At 53.2% G+C, this 11,143-nt stretch overlaps 3 protein-coding genes across 3 annotated transcripts; 2 read left to right on the forward strand and 1 right to left on the reverse strand.

The window, feature by feature from the left end:
- Window positions 1–1,471: 1,471 nt before the first annotated feature.
- On the forward strand, window positions 1,472–2,214 carry PHYSODRAFT_246660 (necrosis inducing-like protein NPP1 type; the record flags this gene model as incomplete). The annotated part of the gene is made up of 2 exons (XM_009539971.1): window positions 1,472–1,588; window positions 1,618–2,214. 2 exons carry the CDS (start codon window positions 1,472–1,474, stop codon window positions 2,212–2,214), a joined length of 714 nt encoding a protein of 237 aa, XP_009538266.1.
- A 1,989-nt stretch (window positions 2,215–4,203) lies between these two features.
- PHYSODRAFT_531526 (pleiotropic drug resistance protein ABC superfamily) lies at window positions 4,204–8,136 on the reverse strand (the record flags this gene model as incomplete). Its single annotated transcript, XM_009539972.1, has 1 exon — window positions 4,204–8,136. One exon carries the CDS (start codon window positions 8,134–8,136, stop codon window positions 4,204–4,206), a length of 3,933 nt encoding a protein of 1,310 aa, XP_009538267.1.
- Window positions 8,137–9,753: 1,617 nt separating this feature from the next.
- On the forward strand, window positions 9,754–10,411 carry PHYSODRAFT_289134 (hypothetical protein; the record flags this gene model as incomplete). Its single annotated transcript, XM_009539973.1, is given in 2 exon segments — window positions 9,754–10,037; window positions 10,051–10,411. A coding segment is annotated over 1 exon segment (170 nt), but the record flags the coding sequence as incomplete, so codon positions are not given.
- Window positions 10,412–11,143: the final 732 nt, after the last annotated feature.

Below are 11,143 nucleotides of genomic sequence, written 5' to 3' on the forward strand. Positions count from 1 at the left end.
GTCCGAGCGGGATACATCCACCCGTCTGATGTCTACAAGATTTTTTAAAGTAGATGATACTGTGTCACTTGGAACAACTTCCCCGTAAGCAGTCTGATTATCAGGCAGTCATACACCCAATTCCTCTTAACCCCAACATTTTTTGTCCTTGAATTAAGGACCAAAATTCGCTTAAGTACGCTGTGATTTTCGTGTTTTTGTCCTAGAACCAGCAAAAAGGACCAAAAGTGACTTGGCGTTTGTATTGGAGGGGATAAGATCCGGGTAAGTACGAGAGTGTCATGTATAACAAGTACGATGGCTGTTCGAGAGGCGTAACGGCCGAGGCCACATACTGAACGCAAGTCACTCTCAGATATTTGAAGGACAAAAGGGAAAACTTGATATGTTAATAATGACACTTTGTTTGTAGCCTTTTTGGCATGATGGACCATGGTGGACAGTACGCGCGACACACACTTTAAAGCAGCAATCCAGGGCTTTCTTCCATAGTAGTCCGATAGTGTATCTCTCAAAACTCCGGTCAAGGTTAGCTTCAAGTTTGTGGTCCTTTTTGTGTCCTTGATTTGGAGGCTGTTGGGGTTAAACAGGCTCGGAGAGTGGTGAAATTTGATCACAAGACCGGAATAAAAACATCGCAAGTAGTAGGTACTCCCTGAATGAGTGCATATTCGAAAGTGTAGGACCCACAACCAAATGGAAAATGCGCACGCACGTAGTAATGCACTCAGCATCTTCACAAATATCAGTTAGTTTCCGTCAGCACAGCACGCTGCAAGCTGACACTCGCCACCAACGAATTCCTTGCAACTGTGGATCGTCAAGGCGACTCCGTCAACTCTATGGCGCTCGTAGCGGGTGAAACCTGGACGCTTCCCTCTTGAGCCTCTTTAGCAAAAAAAGATGATATATGCGAAAATCGCGGACGAAAGCACCTTTTTGCTGATGACCACAAGCATGTACATCAACTCATCCTGATCGTATCGCAAGCGCACTAGAGGTATCAAACGCCATTCATGGCAATTATTGTTATTTTACCACCCAATATTCAAGGCCGTCACCAACTGGGACGGGTTTAGTCGTTAGCGGAAAGCTAAGTGACAACAATGATACTCAATTCAAAAACAAAAAAAAACTTGGAGGGGTCCCAAATGTGCTCTTATCACAATGGTATAAAGCCAAATGGAGATATTTTTTCGGACCCATGTCACTCCACGAGTTCACAACATTTTTAAGCGGCTTAAAATATGCGCAAGACACGCCAAATGATTGTATTGAAAAAATAGTCTGGATAGTTACTCATCCCATCTGATCGCTAGATGTGGTAAGCTATTACAATAAGCTTATAAAGCTTACATAGCCTCTTAAACATCATTACTACAGGCATGTTTACATTATATAGGCAGCACTGCGACGGAATCGGCGATTCGGGCCGAGTTCAGTTTCGAATCCCCCGCCTGGAACGCAGATCATGAACCTGTCGCAACTCCTCTCCACGGCTTTTGCCGCCGCTCTGCTCTGCTCTGTGGGAGCTTATGACATTCAGTACGACAAGGTCCACTCGTTTGCTCAGCCCAAGCCAGCCACCGTATCCGAGAAACTGCCATCAACTTCAAGACGAGTCTCGAGTTTGAAGACGGCACGTGCCGCCCGTACCCTGCTGTCAATGCCGCTGGAGATACCAGCAGAGGGTTGGAATATGGCGACACGGGGGTTGAAAGCTGCCAGGGGTCAAGTCTGGGCTCGCAAGTGTATGGCCGGGCTGCTTGGCACAACGACCTCTGGGCTATCATGTACGTGTGGTACTTCCCCAAGGACTCGGGTGAGACGGACAGCCGACACAAGTGGACTGCTGCAGTTGTGTGGCTTGACAACCCTGCTGTCGAGAAGCCGAAGATAGTCGCCGTGTCAACCATTGGGCGTGGAGGAGTGTATGAAGTCGCGACGAGTGGCTCCGACGAGTACCGCAACACGGAATGCTACACTTTCGAGGATAAACTCAACGGCACGCACCCCATGCTCCTCTTCACGAGCGACTACACGTCTAGCGGGGTGGAGTTGACTTCCGACGGCAAATGGGGCGAGTTCCAGGACCTCATTATGTGGGAGCAAATGACTGAGGAGGCGCGTGAAGGTATCAGTGAAGCGCATTTTGCAGCCCCCATCATCGACGAAGCCTTCAAACCAAACCTCGAGTCGGCTAGCCCGTACTGAAAAGAGGGAAGCGTGGTGCAACGACCTCTGCTGGAAAAGCAAAGGCAGCAGAATCGGGTTCATACTATGCAGTAACTTGCTTGCAAATTCGTCATCACCGAGTTGGAATCGATTCGAAATTTACTTTTTCTCGCTTTTCCTTGAATAGCATCGTACTACCTCCGGTCCGAAAAACAATATGCATTCACCAAATTGAACTATTAGTGACAGAACAATCAGAATGAAGGTAATATTTTGGCTTAATATTACCGCTATCAAACCGGCGTGTTAGGCTAAAGCATCGACAGCCGCAACTGCCTCAGCCGAACACGGCAAACAGCGAGGCAGGCTACCATTCCTGGTCAGGGCATCTTTTCTCAGGTGTGGGATGTTGTAGCTGTTGCCACCACCAGCAAGCATAGATGCCTCAAGTACGCTTTGCAGCGTAAGGAAGCACTTGGTGGTGGTGGCACTTAACATCTCCTCAAACGCGGTATTCACAGCCGCGAAGAGCCCGTCGACGTCCCGCGTCTGCTTCCTGTACTGCAGCGACTGCAGCGAGCAGAACTAGCTCAAGTCGAGCACGTTGAAGTCAGGACTTCGCGGCGGCTGGTTGGCGAACTTAATCGACCAGCCGCCCGCTGCAGCCGCTGCTTTCACTGCAGTCCGCTCCGAGGCACGGTGAGGCGGGGTGTTGTCCTGCTGTACGATCACCTCTTCCTTACCTATATAAAAATAGTCGTAATAAAAATAGTCAGCATAAAACATAATAAAACAAGTTGCAAAACAATTACCTGGCCAAACTCGCTTGATCGCGGGGATTACGTGCTGCGTCAGCATGCGCTCGTAGACGTCCTTCGTCATCTCGACTGGGGTCGTGGCCGGAGTACCCTTCGGGCGGTTCTTGCTGCTGCGGACAGCCAGCTTGGTCTCCACCACGGGCCACAGTCCCACCTTTTCGTCAAAGGTCATGCGCTGGTGCTCGTCATACCGTGGCCGCGCGACCGCCACCAAAAACACTACCTTGGTTCGGTGGTTCTTGGTGACGGCGCGCGGCGCAGGCTCGTCGCTCGTAAGGTAGTAAGTGTTGCGGTTCCGGTGCACGTAGAACCACTTTTCGTCAACATGCACCACATTCTGCATGTCATCAAATTGGTATCCGCGATCACCTAAATGACAGACATTACATTACATATCGTCAGGCATTACACATATTACTCGTAACAGATAGCTAGACAGTCAAAACGCTTACCAGGAAATCTTCGTCACAAAAGTCCGAGCAAACTGACGGCGCTGCGCCATGTGCTCCGGCGTGAGCAGCAGCTTCGGCACAACCGTGACTCGCCTGACAACGCTTCGCTCCTGCAAGCGTCGGAAGAGCTGGGTCCGCGGGATACCTGTGGCGGCGGCGAGACCACACAGCGTGGTCCGACTCTCCAACGGAGCCGACGCAATCTTGGCCTTAATAGCCCCATCTGTGTAGGCCCGGGGCCGGCCGCGGTTGCTTGGTTGTTGCACGGCAATAGTGGCGCGGCCACTCCACAGCTTGTGCACTGAGTTGCGATGGCAATATAATTTTGTCCAATCGGAACGTAAAACAAAATTATGTGTACACATTATAGTTGAAGTGGCCATTGTTTTTCAGACCGGAGGTAGTATTTTTTTCCAATCTCGAGTTGAATACTACTAATACCACTACTACTACTACTCTAATAATAGTAATACTATAGTAGTAGTATTTCAACATGCTCAAACCAAACGGCATTGCTGTGGCGATTTTTCGGACCATGTAAGCAGTAGGCAAGAAGAAAAAGGCAGGCTAAGTTATTCGCAAAACAATATTTATCATAAGAAATTGTAATCGCAAAAGGTACCCTAAGTAAATTGTTTTGATAAGGCAATCGCAAGGGTGTTAATTAAATGAGTAGTATGTACCTTCGTGTGAATGATTCGAAGTTATGAGCGACACATAAAGCAACGGCTGGTTGGGAACATCCGAGGTACAGTACTCTACCTCTTGAGGTGGCTCACGTACTTGAACGTGAGGTAGATGGCCACCTGCAGCACGACCCAGGTCACCATCAGACCGACCATGAAGTTGTACTTGCTGTCCGGGCGGAAGTCGTACGTCTTCTCGATGTAGTGCGCCACTGTCACGTTGGTCGTGATGTTGCCCGACGTCACGGCGATGATGTCCTGGTTGTCACCAAACTGCACGCCTACTAAAGCCGCGAGTGAATAACTTGACGGCATGAGGTACTGCAACCACTTGTAGCCCGTCTTCATCGCTGTGCGCGGCAGCAGGTACCCCGAGAACAGGTTAAACAAGCACGACAGCGCGCCCACAGCCACGTTCGCCACCTTCTCATTCGGCATCAAAGCAGACATCCACTGGCCCACGTACGTGCACGCCGACGTGTACAGATAGAACACGAACATGAAGAAGAAGTAGTCACCCGGACTCGAGCTCCAGCCCACCAGCCAGTACTCGATGGTCACAAACAGCACAATTACCACGATCAGGTACGGCACCTCGGCGAACCACAGCGACAGACTGTAGGGCAGCGGGCCGTAGTAGTTCGACATGCGCTCGCGATAGAACACGGCACGCTCAGCGCACGTCACCTCCAGCACCGTCATCAGGTTAATGACACCAATGAAGTCCATGCTGTTGTAGATCAGACCGATGTGCGAGTTGATCTTCTTCACGCTGCCCGCCGACAACTGGTAGAACGTCGTGCCGAAGATGATGGCGAACAGCGGGAACAGGAACATGCGCATGAAGTTGTACTGCGGGTTGCGCCAGTACGTGAGCTGCTGCTTCTTGGCCAAGTGTCCGAGCTGGTTCCAGAAACCCGTCGCGATCGGCGTGTAGTTGAGCGTCGAGTGGCACACGAAGTTGTCCGACACCTTGGCCAACTCCAGCGTGCGCTCGCGGTTCGACCTGTACAGCTCGCTGTTCTTGTACTCGACCGAGTAGTCCTTCACGTCACGGCCGATACCAGCACCGATCACCTCCAGCATGTACGTGGCAGGGTTGTACTGCGGACGGATCTCTATCGTGCCGGGGATTGATGCGAAGTACTCCAGCATCTTGACCGAGTCCACACCGAGGTCACCGAAGTAGGCCGTGTATCCACCCTTCTGCAGCAGAAGCAAACCGTCAAACAGCTCAAAGATGGAGATACTCGGCTGGTGGATCGTGCACAGCACCGTACGACCCGTGCGGGCGATCGACTGGACACCGCGCATCACGATTAGAGCCGAACGCGCGTCCAGGCCACTCGTGGGCTCGTCAAGGAACAAGATGCTCGGGTTTGACACCACCTCGACACCAATCGTGACGCGCTTCTTCTGCTCCACCGACAAGCGCCCGACCATCTCGCCAGCAATCGGCGACAGCTCCAGCAACTCCAGCGTCTCGTTCACCAGATTCATGCGCTCCTCCTCCGAGAACGTCGGTGGCAGGCGAAGGTTGGCCGAGAACACCAGCGCTTCATAGATCGTCGCGGCCTCCGAGTGGATGTCCATCTGCTCGCAGTACGCCGTGATACGGCTGAAGTTGGACGGGTCCTTCGGCTCACCATTCACGATGATGTCACCAACAATGCGACCGCCAGTCTTGCGGCCGGCAATCACATCCATCAGCGTCGTCTTACCGGCACCGGTGGCACCCATAAGCGCCACCATGCGGCCCGGTTCGAAGTGAGCGGTGATGTCATTCAGAAGCTGCTTCTCCTCGCCCGACGGCAGTGTCACGAAGTAGTTCAAGTCCTTGATACACAGGCTCGACGGCGTGAACGGGAGGCCCGAGCCGTTGCCAGACTTGGCACCGTCGGACACAGCACCAGGGGTGTTCACCTCGACGTACACGTTGTCCTCCTCGTCAGCCTTGTCGGTCATGGTCTTCACGCTCACGCCCTTGTACTTCTCGTAGCGGATGAAGTGCAGCGCCAGACCGTTCAGCGTCGTGAAGAAGAAGTAGTACGCCAGCAGAACAATGACACCGAACCAAATGTACTCCGTGCCCTGTGAGATCGAGAAGCTGTCGAGCAGCGTCCTGCTCTCAACGGGCGTGTAGCGGTCGCTCGAGAACTCCGACAGCATGTTGCTGCGCAGCGCCCACGAGATCGGAGAGAACCAGTACATCCAGATCCAGTAGTCCGGGATCAGGTCGGACAGGATAATGTTACCCGAGAACAACAGGAAGAAGCTCACGGAAATCGAAGCCAGGGCCTGGCCAACCGTGATACTGGGCGACAGTGCACTCAGCATCGTCATGTACGCGCTAATAGCGTGCTGGAAGCACAGCAGCACCAGGTAGAACACGATGTACTTCTCGAACGAGCGCGTCAAGCCGCTCATGAAGTAGAAGAAGGTACCGAGTACGAAGGACACCGCCACGTTCACGGGGATCTGCACCACACTCTCGGCAATCGCGTACGAGGTCGTCCGGAAGAAGTTGCGCGGCCGCTGCTTGTAGAACACTTTGCGCAGCTGGAACGAGATGGTGATCTGCTGCCACGCCTGACGCTGGAACAGCGCGATGCTGAAGAAGATCATGCGCAGGTAGTACGTTGAGCTCGCGTTGAAGTAGATCATGCCCATGACAAGACCGACAACGAGCGCCTCGATCAGCTTGCCCCATAACAGCGGTGGGTCACGCAGCCAGACCAACTTCTGCCTGTTCAGCAGCAGTAACGTGCTCGGGATGAACGCGATGCCGAACTCCGACTTCTGCTTGGAGCGGGCCAGGTTGGCCACACTCTTGGCCTTCTGGAAGTCCTCCACGTTCTCGAACTGGTGCTCGTTGAAGCCCTTCCTGATGGCTTCGTGGGTTTCCTTGTAGATGCTGGATCGACAGAAGGCACCGTTAAATTCCTCGGACGTGACCGGGAGATTTCGGAGCTCGACGCTGCCATTGGCGTATCGATGGCCTCGGCCGGATGACACCTCAATGAGGAAATCGGCCGGGTCCACACGCGGAGGACAGCTGAAGCCCAATTGTTCAAAGTAGTCCAGGATCTCGGTTCTCGGGCCGTGGTACACCATGTGGCCCTCGTTGATCATTAAAATGTCGTCGAACTGTTCCACCACCTCGGGTGTCGGCTGCAGTAGCGCGACGATCACCGATCCGCCCAGCGTCTTGCACCACGTACGAAGTGCCTTGATGATGTCGAATGTGGCGGCACTGTCCAGACCAGTCGAGATCTCGTCACACAAGAACAGGCTCTGGCCTCCCACCAGCACCTCACCCACAGTCACGCGCTTGCGCTCACCACCCCTGACACCCCGCAGCAGGGCGTCACCGACGACGGTGTCGGCGCAGTTCTCCAAACCCAGAATCTGAAGAAACAGCTCCGTGCGCAGCGCGGCGATGTCGCGCATCTCCTCGGGCTGGTCCTCGGGCCGGCCATTGACGCACATGTCGGCGAACTTGAACGTCTCGCGCACCGTCAGTGTCGGGATGTGGTTGTCCGTCTGGTCCACGAGACCCACGAGCTTGATGAGGTCGATCTCGTCGCCGCGCAGACCCGAGTACAGGATCTCGCCACCCAGCTTCGTCTGCTTGTTGTCCTGGAGCTTGCCGGCCAGCGCCTTCAAGAACGTCGACTTGCCGGCGCCAGGGTTGGCCAGGATCAGCGTCATGGAGCCAGGCTTGATGATGCCGCTCATCGGGTGTAGAGCGTGCTTGGTGGTCATGGGCACCTTCTGCCACGGCGTAAAGATGGAGCTCAAGTGCGAGCCCACCGTGCCGTAGGCGCCCACCTCGGCCGGCACCTGCACCGAGAAGGACAGGTTCTCGAAGCGCACCTCGGGCGTGGGCAGCTGCAGGTTGATCTTGCGCGACAGGTGGTTGTACTTCTTGTAGAAGCGCTCGAGGCCGCCGTTGAGCATTGTGTCGAGGTTGTCGGCGCGGAGGATGCTGTAGCGACTGGTCATGGTGTCGCTGTGGTGGTACGGGCCCTGCAAGCTGCGGAAGTTGAGCGAGCGGTACACACCCGGCACTTCTTCGGTGGCACCTCCGTCAGCTTCAGGGCGCAACAGTCTGATCTTGTCTTCCTCCTTCGTCATTGCGCTTGAGAGGGCTGCGTTCGGGTGTCTTGCTAGGGGCGAGGTAAGTTGGAAAATGAGACCTTCTTCATGCGGTGTGGAGCTTACGGTCGTTTGAGGTGCACACCGCGTTGCGTAGTCTAACCAACCTCTTGCAGGTGTGGGAGACAGGCGGGGGCGTGAGTACGTAAATGCTCGCGCACTGACCACTCGTAGTTGAGCTCTCTCTTTCGTGCAGGCGAGAAAGGGGGTACTGGAGAATACGTGCAGACACCACCGGGCTCTCACACGCGAGTGTTCGCCACTGTTTTCCTTCTTGAATGTTGACCTTGAGAACGAAAGTTTAGGTTTTTGGCGGTTCATACACAATTGATGAACTTCCGGCGTAAAACATATACACTTTGCACGTGGTGTACGAAATCCGACAAAGACATTCAGATATCTTCAGTATCTCGAGAGATGGACATCAGTAGTGCCTTGACCGCGTCCCACGACTTGATCGCGTCGCGGGGATGGGTGTCCCGGTGCGCGGTAAGACCGAGTCATTAGCGCCCAAACAGCAGCAGCAGCATTCGCTACAGCAATACAGCACATATGACGATAGACGCTATCAACTCTGTTCAAGCTGGCCCGCCAAATGAAGCGATAAGACGCTCGTGTAGTTCAGCGCTAGATTTCTGTGGAAAGCGCGTGCAGGGTGAGTGTGAGTGCGGGATTTGTGCGCTGACACACCTCCTGAGTGCAGGGGTTAAGTGCGTGGGCGCGCACCGATGCTCTTTCAGGTAACACGCTGATCCAGGCGTTCTGTATCCAGTCCACAAGCAGGCGTCCAGGTTTGCACCGGGCCCAAGTGCTCCAAACGTTTTGCAGTAGTAGAGTTGCTATGCTGCGCTGGTCAGCAGAAAGCTGGTTCGATATGAGCTCGTGAGGAGGAGCCCAAAGCAATATCTTCTGGCGGCTGTTTTGGGCTACGTTGAAGTGCGAGCCAGTTTTGGGCTGGCTTCATTTTCAACTTTGGGTTGATGATATTCGCCTATATGATAGTAGTCTAAGACCAACTACTTAGTATTAATAGTTGTAAAGCATGGAATAGTAGCTGAAAATGTCGGAACTAATACTGGAAATACTGCGATTCAGCTAAATAAGTCCGCAGATGGCTGATAAACTGTGCATGGGCAAGCGCAGCATCAACATACTCTTAATTACTTTATTTTGAATCCCTACTTGTATAGTGATGAATAGAAACAAAGAGTTTACTACCACACCTTAGCCAATCTGCCAATCCATCTCCGAGCGATGACCAGGGTATTTCGTGTTTGTAGGGGGGGCAAAGGCTAAAGCCGTGTTGATGTTAGCTTCTCAAAATGCAAGCAACGTGCTGACTACTAATAACTTACAAACCAATGTGTGGCGCTTCGGCCCTGAAAGGAATCCGAGATAGAGATCGTGGAGGAGCTTGGACCGACCCTACGGCGTCCAATTTCGTGTTTTATTCCACAAAACGACGGGTCGCGGGCAAGTGTCTGCCAAGGGTCGCCTCCAAGGATCTCCGGGGCCTTGGCCTTCCTGGGGGGAATCCTCCCTCGGGAGCCCAGGAAGGAGCATGGCGGCAGCAGCGACGGCTTCCGCGTGACCACGGCCGACGAAGGGAGTCGGCACTGGAGCAGCTCGCGCGCGACGACGGCGATTGCGCTCCAAGAGGGCGGTGATTCTATGGATTGCTGCCACGGTGGTGGGAGGCCCAACCTTCGACCACTCTTTCAAGCTCGCGGCAGGCGACCGCGGTTCAAGCACTGAAGCCACGCCTCCACGGAGGCATTTGGGCGGTGTGCTGCCGTCATGCGATGTTGGAGCCTAGGCTCACGCATCCTACAGCACGCGCCGGACGAACGCGATTACGCTCAAGTCAAGTCCCAGTGGGGCAGCGGCTACTACGGCCGCATTCAGGTAGGTGCAGGGCCCGTGCCCTGCGCCTGCCGAGCCTCGTGGGTGGCGAGATCCTCTATGAGGTCGCGCTTTGGATTTTCATCGGACTCTCCGCAATCGGAGGGCCACCCTGCACGTGACGTTTCTAGCACAAGCGGGGCCAGGTTGCTTTGTCGTTAGTTGGTGGTAGACAGGAGTAGTAAGCTACTAGTAACTAAGTGACAATACAGTCTTCAAGAAAAAAAATCGTGTTCATAAGTCGCAGAGCCTCTAAACAGCACTGGGGATCCCGATTTACACTTTGTTGTGTTGTTTTCTGCGTGCTGACGACGTTAGACGCGATCAGGAAATGGTTTCGGTATATCAATAGTATTAATATGTTTTGGTCGACTCATAATTATAGTTATAATGATATTTGCTACTTTCCTAAATTATATTAAGTATCAAATAATATATAGTAGTGATCTACCAAACTGATTATAATATGTAATATTTATAAATATATAGTAATAAGGTGTTCGCATCTAATACCGTTTTACTACAAAACCCTGATCGCGTTTAGTGCATTGAATTCGTCAACGCGTAGAACAACAACACAACGAAGTGTGAAGATGGTCTCTAATGCTGTTTCGGAGCTCTACAACTTTTCCGAGTTTTTGCAAACCTTCGCGTTATGGTAGGATTCGTCGTGAATGGTAACGTATACTTACTAAATGTAAAACTGCGGGCCAGCGTGAGCAAGCGTAGCGTGAACGTAGGCCAGACCCGGCCGCACAGCACACGGCGGTAGTTGAGGTCGCCTTTGATGACCACCAGCGTCGCTTCTCGTACCAGACGCGCGTGCAGCTCCGCCAGAAGAACAGGTATCGGTTCCAGGTGAGGTCATCTTATATCACGAGCTGGTTACGAGCTGGTTACGAGCTGATCATTGTGGACGTACTCGGCGAGCTGGTCCTGCACCTCCAGTGCG

This window comes from Phytophthora sojae, assembly GCF_000149755.1.
Source record: "Phytophthora sojae unplaced genomic scaffold PHYSOscaffold_14, whole genome shotgun sequence".
NCBI classification, from domain to species: domain Eukaryota; phylum Oomycota; class Peronosporomycetes; order Peronosporales; family Peronosporaceae; genus Phytophthora; species Phytophthora sojae.